Source organism: Phocoena sinus, chromosome 16, assembly GCF_008692025.1.
Source record: "Phocoena sinus isolate mPhoSin1 chromosome 16, mPhoSin1.pri, whole genome shotgun sequence".
Taxonomy (NCBI): Eukaryota; Metazoa; Chordata; class Mammalia; order Artiodactyla; family Phocoenidae; genus Phocoena; species Phocoena sinus.
The window spans coordinates 12,423,721-12,445,242 of NC_045778.1; the positions used below are offsets into that span (position 1 = coordinate 12,423,721).

At 35.5% G+C, this 21,522-nt stretch overlaps 2 protein-coding genes across 7 annotated transcripts in view; one reads left to right on the forward strand and one right to left on the reverse strand.

The window, feature by feature from the left end:
* PHYHIPL (phytanoyl-CoA 2-hydroxylase interacting protein like) overlaps nt 1–13,850 on the forward strand; it is a 100,085-nt gene extending 86,235 nt beyond the window's left edge. Inside the window, exons 2-5 of the mRNA XM_032609112.1 lie at nt 624–820; nt 2,708–2,882; nt 6,904–7,021; nt 11,715–13,850. Of these exons, the coding sequence (XP_032465003.1) occupies nt 624–820; nt 2,708–2,882; nt 6,904–7,021; nt 11,715–12,249 (1,025 nt within the window). The 3' untranslated portion in view covers nt 12,250–13,850. The remainder of the gene's footprint in view (nt 1–623; nt 821–2,707; nt 2,883–6,903; nt 7,022–11,714) is intronic.
* Nucleotides 12,779–21,522, reverse strand: part of FAM13C (family with sequence similarity 13 member C) — a 142,560-nt gene continuing 133,816 nt past the window's right edge. For 3 of the 6 annotated variants that reach the window (XM_032609110.1, XM_032609111.1, XM_032609106.1), the window contains 4 exons: nt 20,738–20,833; nt 19,212–19,411; nt 17,565–17,666; nt 12,783–14,373 (listed from right to left, as the gene is read on the reverse strand). In XM_032609110.1, coding sequence (XP_032465001.1) covers nt 14,250–14,373; nt 17,565–17,666; nt 19,212–19,411; nt 20,738–20,833 — 522 coding nt within the window. In that variant the 3' untranslated portion in view covers nt 12,783–14,249. Of the gene's footprint in view, nt 14,374–17,564; nt 17,667–18,669; nt 19,412–20,737; nt 20,834–21,522 lie in introns of those variants that run through there. The other 3 variants (XM_032609109.1, XM_032609107.1, XM_032609108.1) reach the window with 3 other exon arrangements.

The window sequence follows — 21,522 nt, forward strand, 5'->3', positions numbered from 1 at the left end:
TCCTAGAGTAATCCTTCACATAGTAACTGTTAAGAGAATGGTCTTTGATATTATTTATGTACGTAGCATAAACATTACATGCTATTTCTATATATAAATTTCCAAAAGGGGGAAGGGAGAGTAATTTTTATAGACTCACTGATACCTCAGATTTTTTTTTAAAGAAACATTGCCTTTATTTGACTGGATTGTTTCATTATCAACATTTCTGATTTCATCTGGCTTAAAACACCTAGTATTATTACTTTAGAGCAGAATCGATTGGTCATGTAAGAAAAGTGGTCACTTGGGGCCTTTCAGCAGAACCTACCATGTAAGGCTAATCTTTCATAGATTAGAAAGATGGATCACCAGTGTTATTGTTTTTATTTCTGTGAACGCAGAAATTGGAAAAGGAATTGAAAACGTAGAGGTGGTAAGGACTAATTCATTTATGCATTTTGTTGGTAATATGATCTTGTAATGATAGTTTTACTATCATTAACACTCAAATTACTTCATGAACAAAATGAAATCTCAAATTTAGTAATTAGGTGAGTTCAGAAACAGGTACACAGCTAATGGTCTTGCAAACTAGAAAAAATCCATTAGTTGGAAATTATCTGTGCATTGTTTTCTTGCAGGAAACAAATCACAAGACAGTGGCATAGCAGAGATGGAAGAACTTCCCGTACCACATAACATCAAAATAAGCAACATTACGTGTGACTCATTCAAGATTTCATGGGAAATGGATTCAAAATCAAAAGACCGTATTACACACTATTTCATTGACCTCAATAAGAAAGAGAACAAGAACTCCAATAAATTTAAACACAAGGTAAAATTCTAAACATCCTTATATTCATTTGTATCTTAAAGCTTTCTAAGTATGAGGACATTTTGAAAAAAGGAATAATGTTCTATTAATTACTAATATGATATATTTGACATGGGGAAGAATAAAAATTATATGTCATTTAAAAGCCCTATTCCTTCAAGAAATTGTGTAAGAAAATGAAATGCCAAATATATGGGTAAAATACATTTTTTTTCTGGGAAAGCTGAAATCTTGACTCTCATACAGACATAAAAATTAACATGTGTTAAAGATTTTCTTTAACACATTAATGAGGTAACTGATGAGGTATTACAGCCAATTCAAAGGATGATCCAGAAAAAGACATTTTTATGGATCAGGATATTGAAATAAATGTTTAAGTGGAGGCAAAACTGGTATGGGGTGGGGGAAGAGCAAGGGCAGGCAAGGAGGGTTTTACTTCCACTGGGCAAAATTCACTTACATGTACTTAGACAAGAATAACTGAATTGTTATCAGTAGTCTACAAATTACAGAGTTGTAAAATAGATTCCACAAAATCAGAAGATAGCCAGAAGAGTGTGCTGTAGTCAATTCACAGTTTTCCACTGAAGCACACATTTTTCCCTATAACTGCCAAATGAAGAATGTGATGGCAGCTTATAGACTATAGGATATTTGTTAAAATACCTAAGGGCTGAAAATTGCTTTATGTGGTCAATTTTATTTTATGGTTTGAGAATTAAAAATTAACCTTTAGGTGTTTTAGACATGTAACAATTCTCTGATATTTATTCTCTTACCTGTCTGCTTATCACATATCTTTTCTGATACATACATTCCTTCAGATGTAGCTGTAGAGAGGATAATAGTAATCTGGCTTAAGAATTCTTTCTTACATTTCAGTATTTTCACTGATATGAAACTGATCTTATTTTAATACTGATAATAAATTTTAACTTGGCAAATCTTTTGTAAGAATTGTCTTATCTGGAAATTATGCATTTTACTAGATCTGTAATTACACATACTAATGGTAAGTGAGGCTTATACACACAGATAAGTGTGACAGAGAGAACAAGATTGATGTCATTATTTTCCCATGTTCCAATTTTAATTATTCCTTCTAGTGTTGGATATCCTCTTTGCTGACATTTGCTTTCTTAAATTAGCTTTGAAATATTTAGTATTAAATGGTGAGGAGTCAAGATTTGACCCCCTTTCTTCATTCCATACTTAGAATACCATATCTTTGGAAATATAATGAATGCTCAACTAGCAGGTTTATTTACCTTATTAATCATTGTTTAAAAATACCTAAACTTTTCTGTGACACATAGGCTCCATACTTGAACACAAGTAAAGCAAATGTTACCTCATTTGTATGTAAAACAGAATCATTTAAAAATATTTATTTAAAAAACATTCTGTCCCTTGACATATAAAATATTTAGTAATGGGCTACTCTGATAAAATTATTGCATAGTATATATTAAACAAATACAATATTTTAAAATGCTAAATCTGTTGAATTTTTATTTCACTTTTTTGTATTTTATCATTTAGTATTAGAATATTGCATTTTAAGGAGCATATTAAGGAGTGTACAGAGAATAACATTATACTAGAAATCAAGAAAACAAATCCGAGTACATTTATGTCATTAGCTTAGCTGTATGAGCTTGGCATGTCTCTTGATCAAATTGGGCCTTAATTTTTACATCTGAAGAATAAGAGATTTGAACATAGTAATTGCTAAATATCTTTAAAAAGGAAACTTGTGTCATCAGCCAAGAATTTAATGTTACTCCACATTGTTTACAATTGATTCAAGTTATACTACTAAATTAATTCATTTCCTTCCTCCCTCCCTTCCTTTCTTCCTACTTTTCTTTCTTCCTTGCTTAGGATGTTCCAACAAAACTGGTGGCAAAAGCTGTTCCCTTGCCGATGACTGTCCGTGGACACTGGTTTTTGAGCCCAAGAACTGAGTATACAGTAGCAGTGCAGACCGCCTCAAAACAAGTTGATGGTGATTATGTTGTGTCTGAATGGAGTGAAATTATAGAATTCTGCACAGCAGGTAAGAGAACTGGGTATAAATACAGAAAAAAAACACCTTATTTAATAGTTCCTGGAAAACTAATTATAGAAAATACATTCTTTTTTATAATTATGAAGTGATATGTATTGCATTGGTCATTTTTGCATTGCCAGTAGCATCATGTGACAGAACAAACTGATTTGAAGGAGTGGAGGTTCTCAGCAAAAACTGGGTAATGGCATTAAATTACTTCTGTGCTACATGCACAGTCTGATTTTTCAAAGTAAAGGCTTTGCAAATAAAAATTGATGCAGTATAAAAATATACTCAGCATATTTTGTGATTCATTTTGAGAGAGAGCTTTTTCCTTCCTCTTTTTTTTATTTCTTACTTTCACAGTCTTGAAAGAAAAAAGCCAGGAACATCATTCTCTAATTTAAGGGAATGGAGGCAGATTGCAATGACTTTACCTAGCAGATATGTTACTGGATTTTTGACTTGAATGCTGATAATCCATCCCTAAACTAGTGTCATGTGTGTGTGTGTGAGAGAGAGAGAGAGAGAGAGAGTGTGTGTGTGTGTGTCTTTGCTTCATTAGAAAGTACTGCATAGGTTCCTTAAAAAACTAAAAATAGAACTACCATGCGACCCAGCAATCCCACTACTGGGCATATACCCTGAGAAAGCCATAATTCAAAAAGAGTCATGTACCACAGTGTTCACTGCAGCTCTGTTTACAGTAGCCAGGACATGGAATCAACCTAAGTGTCCAGCGACAGATGAATGGATAAAGAAGATGTGGCACATATATATACAATGGAATATTACTCAGCCATAAAAAGAAACAAAATTGAATTATTTGTAGGGAGGTGGATGGACCTAGAGTCTGTCATACAGACTTAAGTAAGTCAGAAAGAGAAAAACAAATACTGTATGCTAACACATATATATATGGAATCTAAAAAAAAAAAAAATGCTTCTGAAGAACCTAGGGGCAGATCAGGAATAAAGACGCAGACGTAGAGAATGGACTTGAGGACACGGTGAGGGGGAAGGGTAAGCTGGGATGAAGTGAGAGAGTGGCATGGACATATATACACTAACAAAAGTAAAATAGTAGCTAGTGGGAAGCAGCCGCATAGCACAGGGAGATCAGCTCGGTGCTTTGTGACCACCTAGAGGGGTGGGATAGGGAGGGTGGGAGGGAGGGAGACGCAAGAGGGAAGAGATATGGGAACATATGTATATGTATAACTGATTCACTTTGTTATAAAGCAGAAACTAACACACCATTGTAAAGCAGTTATACTCCAATAAAGATGTTAAAAAAAAAAAAAGGACCTCATAGCCATTTGGGATTGGGATATCTGATGTAGAAACCCATCCCCTTTGATTTTGAACTGTACCTTAATAGCCCACTGGGTTGTAAATGTTACCATTCATCTTATGCATTTATCTATTTTTTTAATTCATTCATTCAAGAAACAAATATTTATCGAGCACTTAAATAGGTGGTGAAGGGACAAAAAAATATCTCTACCTGAACACATCTGTCACCCACTCTTTTTGTCTCTTAGAGAGAGAGGCTGTTTCAACACACAGGAGCTTGTAGAAAAAGTCATAAAAACAGTTTGCCTCACCTATTGCAGGTTGCCTAGCAACTTTCCCCAGCTGAGGCATCCTTCAGATAAATCAGCTATTTTTTTTCCCCGTAGCCTCATACTAGATTTATTTCAGACTCAGGATGTGCTTAGCTACTGCTTTATCTCAATATCTTCTGTTTTCTTCTTAATTTCAAACTCAGTATAAAACTTCTCATGTGGATATGTAGAACAGATGAGAGTTTAATTTTAAGTTAACTTCAAATTTATCTTCAAACCCCTTTTGTTTATTCTATGAGGAAGTTGCTAAGGATTACAACATTCTTTATTGCTAAGGATCTCAGTGTATTAGAGCAAGGAAAATAGTATCTCTCTGGTACTATATTTCTTCCTAAGATGTCATTGATTATAAGATCCACCATTTTAGGTATTGCTAAGAAAACATTAAACTGCCAATTAAACTATGAAACTGTTTTCTTATCACATTTATTGTCAGACTCATGCCAGAGACGCTAAAATGTGAAAAAAAATACATTTTATAATAGATGAAATATGGTATATACGATAGTCCAGTAATCAGTAATTAAATAGTTAAAGATTTCAATGCTGTATTAATAGTGTGTAAAGAATTCTCATGTTTACCTGTATTTGGTGTGTCACATTAGAATTAATATATCCCCTCAACTTTTTTCCTGAATTAAAATTCCTCCTTGGAATCTACCTTACGTTTCACATCTTTCCATTTACTTTTATTGCATCCTACCAGGGAGGTAGACACAGTAAGACATGGTATCTTTTGACATTATTTTAATACAAGCTATTTTCCATAGGACAGCACCAAACAGCATCATAGTATTTGTTCATTTTTTAAAAAAAGAGCTACTATTTACCTGCTAAAACCCCATTTGACATTAGGAAAAGGCATGAAATAGTATTTTTTCTTTAGCTTAAGGAAGACCTTTGGCATTTTCAGTTCAGAAATATCCATCTATCTAGATGCACACATTCACTCTTTTCTATAATCTATGTAACTACATGAGTACATGTTTTATTTCTATGTATATAAAGAAAAACCTTTTTGTCTTCTTTCTTTCCTTTAGATTGATCCCGTATTGCTCTTTTATTCAAATACATCCCATAATTCTTCTAAGGAATTTATGGGGTAAATAATAAGGAAAATGCCAGCTTATTTTAAATGTTCCACAATATTTTTCCATAAATTATATTGCATTTTTATTTTTATGAGTAAAATCTAAGGGGAACTTAGGCTGTTCAAAGCTTGTTGTTTCAATTTATTAAAATAATTCAGAGCCCTGTTTCACCTAAGCTTTATCAATAACATTGACTGCGTAAATTTTGAGAAAGCTATTTTATATATATTGTCTTTTAATCTAGACATGTAATTCACTCAAAATTTATTAAGCACATATTGTATGCTGTGCACTGGGCAAAGTATTGGAGATAAAACAGAATGCCACTGACTACTTCTAGGCTAATCCATGACAGAGATGAAACCCCATAATAAGTCATAGTTGTCTATACATTTACTTCTTCCCTTAGACTGTGAATTCTTTGAGAGAAAGAAGAATAATTTTTTTATCTTTTAACCTGATCATTTAATTTTGCATGATGCCTTGTACATCATGTTCTGATCTAAATAAATATTTGTTGAGCCACTGAAGCAGTGAGTGAACAAACTATGCTGCCATGAGTAGTTCAAGTAGGTTGCTTTTGTTTGAAAAGTCTTAAAATCTTTATAGACCAAAATTTTTGCTTAGATTCTAGTACAGGAGTTTGGCAACAGTCCTCAGTTTTCAAAACAAAAAGTTGGGAAAAGATCAGATTACTTTGAGAGATGCTTTAAACTTTCACGAGTCTTATGTACTCAGAAACTACCAACTAGGAGCCAGAGACCTAGTCTCTAAGTTACTAGCTTTATGAACATTTGGCAAATCATTAAACTGTGACAAGCCTCAATCTCTGCATCAATAAAATGGTCATAATCTACCTTGCCAACCTCATAGATTTAGGGAGTAAATTAAATGAACATTATTATTATTACTCCTTTAAATTCTATTTGCTATTGCTTGCAGGTTACGAGTTTCTTTTATTTGATTCATCAGCTGATTGAAGAAAGGCTACTATGGTGCTGATTGACATTACTCGGGTTATGCAGAGTCTGTATTCCTTATTTAACATTTTGGTTTCAGGATCTTTAATTTCAATGAGTGAAAAAAATGCAAGGGTATTCATAAAAGCAACCATAAACTATAACAAAAATAGTTTTGTAGAAAGAAAACGTGTGCCAAAGACAATGAATGTTTTCTTTTTTAAGTGCAGTTTCCTATTCACTAATATGAATTTCCTAAAAGTAAATTTTAATAATCTACAATTTATTAAGCATGTAGTTGATACTTCTGATAATGTATTTTTAATAACAGACTTTTTGTTTTTTTCAGACTATTCAAAAGTTCATCTAACACAACTGTTGGAGAAGGCCGAAGTGATTGCAGGACGGATGCTTAAATTTTCTGTTTTTTATCGTAACCAGCACAAAGAATATTTTGACTATATTCGGTAAGAATCCAAACATATATATACTGATTTGCTTTACTAAGTGCCATCCCAAATTCTAGGCTCAGGTTTCTCTTGAGTCTGCTTCTGTGAAATAGCAATTTTTAGTTTTCTTCTCAAAATAATTATACTATGACTTTATTTCCCAGAAGAATTAAGTAGAAAAAATCAGATCATGGGATTTTTTTCCACTTCACTTAGATTCCTTTCCATGATCACTTGTAATACCAGTTCCTGTCTATTTGAGTGGAAGATCTTAAACCTCCAGGGTTAAGGTTGGTGAGCATGTCTTGTACAGATACACACTCCTCCAATTCCCAATAACTCAGTGCCTTCTGTCTCATACCAACTACTAAATTTTCTCCTCTTCCTGTGGGTCATTGAAAATGAGAGAATAAAAGGGTGACTGGTTCATGAAACACGGTGAATCAGGTGGGATTTTCGGGCTTCTGCCTACGGTGAAATCTCTCAGCCATTATCTTGGGTTAATTATTCATGAGGAAAATCTCCTTTGTTTACCTTTAAATTCTAGTGTTCAGTAGTATTTCTAAGATATCCTATGTTTGTCCCTGAAAGCAGTTTCCAAGAATTCAAAAGAATTCCATGTCACAAGTAGTTTTAATACTTACAGCCCTTTCATATTTGTAGAAGAAAATTTCAAGAGAGTAAATAGGCAGGGGTGTGTTTTAAAGTGAGACTGAAGCTTTTAAATTGATATAGGTTCTAAAACTTTTACACAGCAATCCCTATAATTTGTCATTTTAAAAGCCTTGATCTCACTTTGTAAACTCTAAAGTATTCTTGACAGGATTTTATGTGAAAAAAAATTAGGAAGTTCTGTTGTGGTTTTTTTGTTTCATAACTCTCCAGTTTTTCTTAAATCAAGATCATGGTTACAGATCTAAATAAACTCCAAGCTGTGGAACATGCAAAGAGAATCAAAGAGAGAAAGGTGAATTTAGGCATGTGTGTTCTTCAAATTAAGTACTTTGCAATATCATGTATTTTGATATATTTTGATCGTGAAAACTATTCCTGCCTTATGTCTGAATATCCTATAAAGTTCAGTCCATAATTCTCTTTGCTGGCAAATTATTTACCCTTCAATCTATATAATTCATAGTAGATGCCATTCACTAAATTAAGTGAATATGAGCTGAGAGATAGAACACAAATTATACTTGTCAACTGTTGAATAGGAATGACCATATATGACTTAACAAAAAAGGTACTTCTTTATATTTGTTAAGCATAAAATTAGAAATAAAAAAGATCCACAGTTGCTATTTTGTTTAACAGTAAATAATACATCAATAGAATAAATAAATACATGTTTGGTACTAGGTTTAGATTCCCGGAACATTGCCAGTGTCTATTTTAGGTGGCCACTGGAGGTCACTATTTCTCTGATTTGTCTCTGTCCTTTGGGTGGGAATTGACCTGTTTTCAGGACCTTAGATACTCTAGAATTTGCTCCATCTGTCTTCAAAAATTCTTCCAAGAAGAAAAAAGATAAAGACGGGGAGCATGGAAAATGGAAAAAAATTATTGTATGATTGATTCCAATATACTAGTATAAAAGATGTATTTACTAACAAGGAAATTTACCTTTGTTGGATTTTCTATGATAGTTGTAAAATTCATGTAAGTTATATTTTGATGCAGTATATATACATATACTGCAGTATATATATATATATATATATATATATATATATATATAAAATATATACTTGCCAAGGCATGGGTAGTTTTTCAACATTGCTTTTTTAAAAAGCTCTATTAACTGAAGCCATATTAGCATCAGTGGATCTTGATTTTCTTTAAATCTTCTAAGACTTGTTAAACATTTCTTGTGTCTTCTCGATCTGTGCCTCTATTCTTTTTCTAAGATCTTGGATCATCTTTACTCTGAATTATTTTGGGGGAAGATTGCCTAACTCCACTTCACTTACTTGTTCTTCTGGGTTTTTATCTTGTTCCTTCATCTGGAATATACTCCTCTGCCGTCTCGTTTTGTCTGACTTTTCTGTGTTTGCGGTCTCCTTTCCGCAGGCTGCAGGATCGTAGTTTCTCTTACTTCTGGTGTTTGCACCCTTGTGGGTGAGTCTGGGTCAGGGGCTTGTGCAGGTTTCCTGGAGGGAGGGACTGCTGCCTGCCCACTGGTGTGTGGAACTGTGTGTTGTCCCTCTGGTTGACAGGGCCATGTCAAGGGGTGTGTTTAAAGTGGCTGTGAGCTCAGTACAGCTTTAGGCAGCCTGTCTGCTGATGGTTGGGGCTGTGTTCTCCCTTTGCTGGTTGTTTGGCCTGAGGCATCCCAGCACTGGAGCCTGCAGGCTGTTGGGTGGAGCCAGGTCTCAGTGCCAAAATGGCCACCTCTCGGAGAGCTCGTGCCAATCAATATTTTATGGGGCCTCCACCTCCAGTCTCCTTGCCCCTCCTCTGCACCACAGCCAACCCACACCTCCCCAGGAGACCCTCCACAACACACAGGGTGGTCTAGCCCAGGCTCCTGTGGAGTCACTGCTTTGTTCTGGGTCCCAGTGTACGTGAAATCTTGTGTGCACCCTCCAAGAGTGCAGTTTCTATTTCCCCCAGTCCTGTGGAGCTCCTGCGCTCAAGCCCTGCTGGCCTTCAAAGCCAAATGCTCTCGAGGCTCCTCCTTCTGACGCCAGACCCTCAGGCTATGAAGCCTGACCTGGGGCTCAGAACTATCACTACTGTGGGAGGACCTTTGGGATATAATTATTTTCCAATTTGTGGGTCTCTCACCCAAAGGGTATGGGACTTGATTATACCACGGAAGCGCCCCTCCTACCGACTCATTGTGGCTTCTTGTCTTCGGGTGTAAAATATTTTTTTCTTCTTTTCCAGTTATATGCCCAGAAGTGGGATTGCTGGATCATATGCTAACTCTATTTTTAGTTTTTTGAGGAACCTCCATACTGTTCTCCATAGTGGCTGTACCAATTTACATTCCCACCAACAGAGTAGAAGGGTTCCCTTTTCTCCACACCCTCACCACCATTTATTGTTTGTAGACATTTTGATGATGGCCATTCTGACTGGTGTGAGGTGATATCTCATTGTAGTTTTGATTTGCATTTCTCTGATAATTAGTGACATTGAGCATATGTTCATGTGCCTATTGGCCATCTGTATGCTTCTTTGGAGAAATGTCTATTTAGATCTTCTATTTTTTTATTGGGTTGTTTGTTCCTTATTGTTGAGTTGTATGAGCTGTTTGTATATTTTGGAAATTAAGCCCTTGTCAGTCGCATTGTTTGCAAATATTTGTTTCCCAGTCTGTAGGTTGTCTTTTCATTTTGTTTTTGGTTTCCTTTGCTGTGTAAAAGCTTGTAAGTTTGATTAGGTCCCATTTGTTTATCTTTGCTTTTATTTCTATTGCCTTGGGAGACTGACATAGGAAAGCATTGGTACAATTTACATCACAGAATGTTTTGCCTATGATCTCCTCTAGGAGTTTTATGGTGTCCTGTCTTGTATTTAAGTCTTTAAGCCAGTTTGCATTTATTTTTGTGTATGGTGTGAGGCAGTGTTCTAACTTCATTGATTTACATGAGCCTGTCAAGCTTTCCCAACGCCACTTGCTGAAGAGACTCTTTTCTCCATTAGGTATTCTTGCCTCCTGTGTCAAAGATTAATTGACCGTAGGTGTGTGGGTTTATTTCCGGGATCTCTGTTCTCTTCCATTGATCCATATGTCTGTTTTTGTGCCAATACCATGCTGTTCTGATTACTGTAGCTTTGTAGTATTGTCTGAAGTGTGGGAGGGTTATGCCTCCAGCTTTGTTCTTTTTCCTCAGGATTGCTTTGGCAATTCTGGGTCTTTTATGGTTCCATATAAATTTTAGGATTATTTGTTCCAGTTCTGTGAAAAATGTCATGGGTAATTTGACAGGGATCACATTAAATCTGTAGATGGCTTTGAATAGTATGGCCATTTTAACAATATTAATTCTTCCAATCCAAGAGCATGGGGTACCCTTCCGTTTTTCTTACTGTGCCTCCCATCGGTATAACTGAAATGGAAGGGACCAAGGAACAGGAAGAACTGGATGATACAGTCCTAGCCCACAGTGGAAGGTGAAAAGGGTAGAGAATAGATCTGAGAGTGGGGTAAAGGGAGATAACCAGCTCTATTCTAAGGAAAATGCAGGCAAGAGGGCCTGATTAGTAAACTGTGTCTGGGTAAAAAAAAAAAACTAAAGCAATAAAAGAAACAAGATGCTTTTGTACCAATGTACATGGACAACATTCATTTTAGATCTAAATTCTGGCATACTTTAAAGAAACATTCAACATATTTAACCAGTATTGTTAATCCAGTTTTCTCTTCACCAAGCCACTTCTAAAATCCAGTAGGCATATAATGGATGTGGTTTCAGCCATAAGATTTCTAATTTCACTTTGGTTTTCCTGGTCAGGAAATTTATTATGTAAAAGACCTCTGAGGTTTGTAGCAGAGCATCCTTACCTTAGGGTCAAGGCTAAAATTTAGCCTTCTATAGGAAATGTTAAACGATGCATTCTCCTTGATCTGATGGTAGGATGGATGAGCACTCAGGCTTTTAATAGTAGACAGTTGACCTTTAGGCCTATCACCATTAAACTCTGTAAATCAGTAGCTTTACCACTGTCATACCAAGCAGTGACCATTTATTTTCTCTTGCAGGGAACATCATGGGAATGCTATGCAGCCCTCTGTCAAGGATAACAGTGGTAGCCATGGCTCTCCTATCAGTGGAAAATTGGAAGGCATCTTCTTCAGCTGCAGCACTGAATTCAATACTGGGAAGCCACCCCAGGATTCACCTTATGGAAGATACAGGTTTGAGATTACAGCAGAAAAACTTTTTAACCCCAATACTAACTTATACTTTGGGGACTTCTACTGTATGTACACTGCTTATCATTATGTGATTCTTGTCATTGCCCCTGTGGGATCACCAGGAGATGAATTTTGTAAGCAGCGCCTTCCTCAACTAAATTCCAAGGATAATAAATTTTTGACCTGCAGAGAAGAAGATGGGATGCTGGTTTACCACCATGCCCAGGATGTCATTTTAGAAGTCATTTACACTGACCCTGTGGATCTTTCTCTAGGCACTGTGGCAGAAATCACTGGTCATCAGCTTATGAGTTTATCTACTGCAAATGCAAAGAAAGATCCCAGCTGCAAAACCTGTAATATTAGTGTTGGACGTTAATGCCCACTTTTCTTAGTCCCCTTTCTTCCCTTAGGAGCATTGATCCTCTGTTGTCCATTTTCATCACCAGATGTCTTCCACTGAAGCATGCACATGCCGCTCTCACCAAAAGCAAATGCCACTTATCAAATTTCATTCAGAGCTGTTTTAGTGTTTCCTATTCCCTACCCTTCCCCCTCCTTTCAATGCTGAAATATCCTAAAAGTTGTCCTTCTGACACTCTGTTGCCTAGATGCTGCAATGTTTTAATTTTTCCTTTATGCCAAACATAACCAATTATATAAACTACTTTAGCAAAATACAAAGTAATGGAAAATAATGGCTTATAAATGGTGTTTAAATATGCACTCATTTTAATCTACTGAGCAAATATTGGGATTATTCCAAACCGCATGAAAGGGTGTAATTGCAGCATGAATTAAATCTTGAAGCCTAGAATTGTCAGCACTTCCAACTTGTTGTTTGACAGTGTTATTTATGTTATTTATATTAGCTAACAGGAAACAACTACTGTGTTTCAACATAATAATAAATATAATAGAAAAATATTTTATTTGTATTGTATAAAATATTTACAATCTTATAGAATATATAGAGTTACATTTTAATAGCAATTGTATACATGTCACGAAACCATTTCCCTTATCAAAGATGTAGTTTGTAAACCTCAAATAGTTGTGTATCTGTTCTGTTACAAGTAGATGACTTTAATTAAACAAATTTATGAAGGACATTATTCTGATTTATAAAATATCAGGTAAATACAGAGAAAACAAAACAATAAGCCTCTGAAATAGTCTGCTTCAGAAATAGTCAATATTCTTCCCATCCAAACTATGTGAAACTTTGAGTGTGTTCAACACCATGCTTAAACATTACAGAAAAGAGAAATATAAACATGGTTGGTACAAGAGAAAATGTGGACCTCTTACTTCTTTTTACAAAAGCAAAAGTAATAAACAGGTGATTGGTTTAGTACAAAACTGCACACGCTAAAGTGGATGAAGCAAATAAAATATCCTGGCTTCTTTCCCAAGGTGTCATAGCAACAATTTCTAAACCTTCCATTTTATACAGAATGGAGAACAACTATATAGTTCATGGGAAAGTTTTCTGACTTCACAAAGTATAGACCTTGGAACATTAAAAAAAAAAATTTCCAATGGAAAAATAGTTATATAATCTTATAGTAACAAAGATTAGCAATCATAACTATGATCACATTAGATTATATACTACAGACACATCTATCCAAAATACCTATTTTCAAATTTTAATACAATATTTTATTTTAATATAAACATCTGTTATATAGACAAAGATAATTCACAAAGTACATGCTATCAGAATGAACTTTGGTAATCAGAAATGTAAAATTTTAAGTAACAGATAAAATAATGTGCTATTTTTATATAGAAATAAAAAATTATCAGTGACACATTCTCGTCTATTTTAGGGTGCTGAAAGCCTAGCAGATTTAAGGAACCAGGTAGTAGATTTTTTTTTTATCACTTAAAAATCTATTAGAAGTTTCAAATAAATTACATTCTTACTAGCTGTATTCCTTCCTACATAAAATAAAGTTTCTTTTCTTCCTCTTACTGATTTGTTAAAATTATGCTCTTTTCCATATGTCAATATAAGCAATCTTTGGACACTAAGTAGACTTTCTTAACCAGTAGCCCATTTAACAGGTGGATGCTTTGTGTTATTTAGATTTGATAAAATAGATGTTTTCTGAAATAATTATATTGACTGCATTTTCTCCCTGGCCTGGAGAAGGCTGAATTTTATTTTCCAATTATACTGTTCCTTGTTGTATCTCCTCCCTTTTTAATCCCTTCTACTCATTTATAATTACACTTGCCATCCATTCTTAGAAACAGCTAATACACTAAAGTGCTTCAATTTTCATTTGTCATAACTACTTAGCAAGAACGGCAGAAGAAAATAAACTTGACTTATCTTGGGTCAAAGTGATCACAAACATTTCCTGAACCTCAAATAGTTTTGGCCACATCTTGCTTGCTGATGAGGACCTCTAATAGTCTCAGTTTGGCTTTTATATGCTTGTATTCGTAGTACTCATCTGCCATTGGTATCCTATCTTCCCTTTGTGGACTTCTGCAAAAAAGAAAATATCGTCCATTAGTTAATAATGAACCAAGTCATTAAAAATCCTTTTCTAACTCTTACATGAGAAAAGTACAGGGTAGCAGTTTCCACTTGATTTTTTTCATCATGTCTTTTTTTCCCTTCCCTTTTACCTTCATTCACTCCCTCTTCCACATGTTACTAGGTTTCAATGTAACCGTACTCTGAGAAGTTAAATATTTTAAGTGTTTTGCAAATATATCCAGCGCATAAACATATATAAACGTATATATATAAACATATATAAACATATATAAACGTTGGGGCAAGTGAAAAGTTCCGAGGGAAATAAAAACCAGAACCCTCAAGGCATTCTTATCTAGTCATTCTCCCATGATCCATGCCTGTGTAGAATGTTCAGCCCTTACAGTGATAGTTGCATTTTAAAATATTAACCTAAAGATACAACAGAAATTACATTAACAGAAATAACTTATAAATTTATGGTAATAGGAGAAGAAACTAAGTAGTTAACCTTACAAACATGAAATATTTCTAAGTTTTCCTGTAATTATAATACCTAACTCTGCTAATGTATAGTAGAAAAATCACTGAGTTTTTTTAAGGAATTTGAGTCTAAATTTCAGTGGTTCTCTTTGCACACTATTTGTACTAAGACTAGGCATATGATGATGCACATATTTTTATACATATGACTTCTAACTACCAGATGTTCTTGACACTTATTTTGAAGAATAATTGGATAGCATCTGGAGTTAAAACCATTGCCTTCCCAGAAAAATACATTGCCAGGATATGTTTTCTAAAGGAAAGTAGTCACTTCAGGATCTCAGAAGGGTCTTTCCTCCTTTGTTAATAAAGATGGCCAACTGCTTTTAAAATATTTCCAACCATGACTTTGAAATACAAGGGGTGGGTACACAGGTGAGGTCACCACAATTGCCACTGAATATAAATACAGATACTCTCCAATATTAGTATGGCTGAAAACACTTAATATTTTACCTATACCCCTTCTCTTTTCCCAGTACTGATAAAGATACATTTATATTACTTCCAAATAAAAGAACAGCTAATCTATAAAGATTGCCTACGAATGCAGTTACCTACTTGTGTTTTAACACTACATATACTGCCCTGAAATTTCTAGTTCAGAACTCAGAACAGCACACAAATCTTTGGACAGGGTTCCTCTTAAATGTTGTCTCAATTATTTAACATAATTGCTTTGCCTCCCTTCAATATTCTGAGCCAAACTTATCAACTGGGTGTCTAAATACCACCTTAATTTGTGTAAACATATCTAAGTGAAGAAATGTTCTAATTTATAGGGAAATAGTATAAGCCATTATGCAATTGTCCCTGGTCTTTCATACTCCATTTTAGCTAATAAACAAGAGTTCATTGGCCAGAGCGAAAATTTTTGCTAAGTATTTCCTTAAGCAGTTTTCTCATTATATAAAACATACTGAAATGTTTAGCACAGTTCCTGGCTCATAACTGTTAATGTCATATCTAGATAATTATGCTTCTCACACGATGAATATTACCAAGAACACTTATAGTACCTTAAAATTTTTAGTAATCCATTTGCCTGGTTATTTTAGCTATGTACAGTTAACCCTTGCCAATGAAATATTTTAGGAAAACAAGATCCATATTTCCTAGCCATTCAACCATTTGATTTTACTTGTAATATAGCACTACTTCTGCATTTAGTTTAAGTGTATTACCACAAGAGGGCATATAACCTCAATCAAGTATTAGGCATATCTGAAGTGAGTTTAGGACTCACTGGTGCATTAGAATGCTATACACATAACATAACTAACTTCCCTGTATATCAAAGGCATGCCAAGTACCATTGCAGACCCATTTGGCAGGACTAGTTAACATACTGGGAAGTTCTCAAACTCTTTAAAGTAAATTTCTGGGTTCAGATAGGTTAAAAAAAATGTAAAAGTTGTATGGAAATTTTGTAAAGGAAAAAATGGAAATGGAAAAAGAAAACAAGAAATTATGTTTTATATTCTAAATTTAACAACCGTGTAACATTTCTCACTAGATAACATCAGCAGAAAGGTAAGTAACTTGGACTTATAACAGTCAACTTGAAGATTCCACTAGAAAACTAGGTGGGTTACATCTGTACTTGCTAAATGCAAAATGTTTGAGAGGTCCAGTCCTAGTGAACAGCCCTGGAGAACTGAAATAGAAAGTTACTAAGAGGTGAGTAGACCAAACTTTCAGGATGCTTTTAGAAAACAGTCTCTTCTCCATCAGGGCAGCCCTCAGGCTGCTGAAATCAAAGCGATTCAAGAAAGGCAGATACCTAGATGGAGAAGAATACTGAGGAGCCAGTGTATCACAGACTCCTACCTCTGTCACCCTAATAACTCCGTGACTTTGGCAAAGTTACACCCTTTAAAATTTTTTTAAAGACTGACGTCCCACACAACAACTATAGCTTCCCAAAGTTATCCCAGGAACTCTAATTATTTCCTCTTACAACTGTGGAAACAGGCTCAGGATAGCTAATTGGCTTGTCTCTGTCTCTCCCAGAACTAGATTAATAATCCTTTTCTCATGATTTTATATATATGCAAATATATAATTTTGTTCACAATACACCAAAATTTAGGAGAAACTAATGGAGTGCATAGTGAGACTGGGTTGACACAGAAAAAGAGAGGATATAGCTAAACATTTAGTTAAGGGATAGAAAGAATAGGAATGAACTCTTGACCAAATCCTGTAATTAAGGGCAGATCCTGAAGCTTAAAGAATATATTTAAAGCAAATGAAGAATTATTTAATAAAGTAGGGCGTAACCTGTAGAACTAAGTAACCAAGAACAAAGAAGTTATATGGGCTGAAACATTAAATATTATAGTTTTTTTTTAAAGGTTTAGGGACATTCAATTGTAATGAGATTTATTATGCAAAGTTAGGGATTTGGGGAGTTCATCTTTTATGTTTTAAAGCTTTGCTGTCTCATACTTGATAGTTACAGCCTCCCATAAAACATACCCAATAATGATACTACCCAAATGTTGCATTAGACAAATCCTGGGTCTAAGTCACTTTGGAAATTATTTATGTCTTACATAAAGTCACTGTTCCTGAAAAAATTGCAGCTCACTCTTAACAGCAGTTCTCTAGGAAATATTAGCTTAAAAAATATCTCTGCCCACACTTACCTTCCTGTTTGTTTAAAAAACTGTTCCTCAAATTCTCTTAAGGCTTTCCGAAGTCTCTTCTTGTCAGCCCTAGTTTCTCGGAGATGGTCAAGAAGTACAGGCCTGTATCAGGTAAAAGATATATGCTCTGGCATAACTGAGAGCTCATCATGAGCAGTTACCGATTTAGCAGAAGCATATTATGATACGGAAGTGTTCTGCCTAAAAGTGTGTCTTCTGAATAAATATGACACATGTAGAGCATGACCATAGGGGAGCACATCACTGAGAACATTACTTGATGAAAATAATGTCCTAGGAAAACGGAAAGGGCAGACAGGGGGCAAGCAGACTGAGTCCATTATAATAAGTGGTGAGGGTAAAGGCCACATGAATACATGAGGGAGAGACAGACATTTTGGAGGAATACTCATCAGTATTTGGTGACAGACTAAACATAAGAGGCACAAAAGGGAGAGATTTGAAAGAAAATTCTACCCTTAACCTAGAGTATAGGGGGAATGGCAAAACCCTTAGGAATGAAACAAAGACCCAGAGAAAGCTATAATTACGTCACAGATTCTACTCACTTCATTCTAAGACAAGAGAGAAAAGTCATATACTTCAGAGCAGGAATTTTTATCTGGGGAACTTGTGTCTGGTTCCAGAAAGTTTGTGAACTCCCTGAAATGATATATGGGCATTTTCTAAAAAGTAAAAAATTCCACTGCTTTCAAAAAAGTCCAACACCCCCCAAGAAGTTAAGAACAGCTGCTTTAGAACAGCCAGCCAGCCAGCCAACCAACCAAGAAAGAAAGAGAAGAAAAGGAGGGAAGAAGAAAAGGAGAGAGGGAGCCAGGGAGGGAGGGAAAGAGGAGGAAGGGGAGGGAAGAAGGAAGGATTGATGTTCTGCCGCCAAACAGGTCACTCTTCTCTGGGCTGAAATTGGGGTGCCAGCTGATATATGCACACGAAAATCTCAGCTTGCAGCCTAGTGCTTGGTCTTGCCTCATATTTATGGGGACTCCATCCCTATCTTGGGGCATATACTCACCACACTATTCTACATGTTAAAGAAAATCTCATGATCTGGCCTGTAATATACAAACCAAAGAAGGCCAAATGATCAAGAGGAGTGCCAGCTACTGAATAATGATAATAACAACAATACTACTATGAATGAAAATCCAAATGGCTCCTGACTGAGTGGCCATTAGGAGAAAAAGGTCAGCTCATTGACTTAAGTCCCAGTCTGGAGAAACCATTTTATCTAAATAGAATAGACTAAGATAAAGGCCCTGACAACTGCTGACCCAGCACAGGATCCCAATTCCTTTTGGTCCATTGGTCCAGCATTTTCAAATGCCAGCTCTGCTTTACACACTGCCAAGCATTAGATTGGTGCCAGACCCTGCTGAAAAGATACGCAAGTGTAGCAAATGGACCATTAGCATTTATGACATCCTTGGGATCTTATTGGGATCCTTGGTTCCTCATGGCTTTGTCGTCTCAATTTTCCTGTTAAAAGGATAACCAGATTATGCTTTCTGCTGGAAGGCAGTTTTTAGAGCGTGTAATAGCTCTTCTGCATTATGTGTGTATGGCCATATAATGTCCCCCAGACCAGAAGGAGTTAAAGGAGACTCCACACTGAGGAGTCACACTCACATAGTGGCCTCATGTAAATTGGACATGGAGAGAGCTGGTTGTTTGATTTCTTTCTTTTCATCTGGTAGCAGGAGCCTAACAGGCTCAGTCTCATTAGCGTAGGTGAGGTGGTCACCAATAGGAAGGTGGGATGCTGGGTTTGGCAAAGACAGTTGTTGGCTTCCCTGTGGACAGTCTTCATCAGAGTCTTCTTCCTCCTGCTTATCATAGGAAGAATTAAATAAAGTTACAAAATGCTAAGTGCCTCTTGAGGAGGCAAAACCAGGAAGGGGAACCATAAATAAACACAATGAAAACAGTAGATGATCCCTGTGCCTACTGAGAACCAAGAAGAAAGCAACCAAGAGGAACTCTTGCTCAGTTGCATCAAAAAACTTGCAGAAGTTAATGAGCGAAGAAGCACCCATCCTGGGCTAAAATGCTCACCAAGCTCAGATCTCTCTGCTGGGCCAAAGCAGGCACAGACATCTAGGATATGTTCCGATCTGGGCTGCATTGCCTAGTAATTCTTCCCTTTCACCCAGGCCTTCTGGGCCCCAGCTTCTTAACAGTTATATGGGTTAGGATGAGATAGACCATAGACTTCTTTTGTCATCCAGAAATACCCCAAATCCGGTCCTGGTGTGGGCCACTTTCAGATACAGAGACTACCCAGATAACTGACAAATTCAGGGAAGAGCTCTATGAAGGCCAAAACAAAACTGAGTTACTGCTTAACCTGTTCAGGTAATGCTTATCACAACCAAAAGATTTTCTTGCAAGGAAATCTGAAAATCATACCCTATTTTAAATTATGCTTCCTTAATTGGAAAATTTCCAAGAGTATGAATCACTATCGTCTTTGTCTTTAGAGTTGTGGAAATATAAATGTACTAAAGTATACTTAAATTTGAATTTGTTAATATTTCTTTTAATATTGATATCTTGAGCAAGTGACTGTTCTAATATTGATGGAGTAGGATGTGTGGTGCTTTTCAAGTTCTGTATTCCCATAAATCATTCTTTATTAAAAGTAGTCTAACTCAGTTTCAGTATTCATATTTTCTATTGAAATAAATCTACTTATATCTTGCACAGAGATGGTCAAATGGTACCAAAAACAAATGCTGCATTATATCAAGGAACATACTATCAATATTCTTATTAAAGGAGAAAAATTAACAACACACAGACTAGAACAGCTCTGTTCTGTCTAGCTGTGTTGTTGTAAATTAGGTAATGCCAAACTAAAATCCATCAGTTGTTCTCCTCACCCAAGCAATGAAAGCAAGTGTAATAACTGGCTTCAAAAATAGAATTGCTGTCTATTCCTGTTTCACAATAGTTTTAATTATCAGCCACTGTTAAGTATAGTATTGGAGTTCAGGGAGACCACGTTTCTACTTTGTGAAATAACAACTGGCCTTGTTAGCAGCATATACTGCAAAGAAGGCTCCTTTATAACTCTCATGGTGCTGCCTCCCTAACTAAACATCAATACAAAGCACAAGGACAGATTTCTAGTTAATGCAAACATCCCGACTTACAATTGTTGGAATAAGGGAAGGCGTGGACAATATTTGCTTGATAATTCTGTATCTGTCATAAAGAGGCTTTATGAGGTTCTTGTCTTGCTTAGTTACCTGGAAAACATGAATAGTTATTGTTCCTTTCTCAAACAAGAATGAAAATACATCAATGTTTTTAGCAGTCCAAAAAAAAAAAAAGTTTTGAAGCCTCTAAGGGATTACAATACTAAAATGCAACAGTAATTTTAAAAAGGTAAGTCATTTATAAGACACTGTATGAAGCACACGCCAATTTTCTTCTAGGAAAGTTTCTTAAAGGATAGGTCCAAGTTTAGAAATACGTTTTTAAAGCTTACTGAAGGACTCCTCAATGTTTAAATGGTAAGGACCCTGTTTTTTAATTACTTCTTCATTCTTAAAAAACCAATGGGTGATCCAAGAGCTATTGATTTTTCTTCTGAAACATGTATTTTATCTGACTTTCAAGATCTTTTATATCTACAGACACCAGCCTTGTCCAGGTCTTCATCACTACATACTTGGATTATATGCTAGCTTACTGGCTAAATCTGACATAAACTAAATATTTTGGATAAAACAGTTAACCTCTCTGAATTCTCAATTTCTTACCTATACAACAAGGAAGTTGGAGTTAAAAAGTTCCTTCCAACCAAAAAACTTTATAACCTCTTGTTTACTGATGTATTCTATTACCCTGCTGCTCTTTGACTCATCCCTAAGCACCATTTTTAACATGTCACAAAGTACATAAAATTTTAAACAGTTTCCTACTTATCTATTAA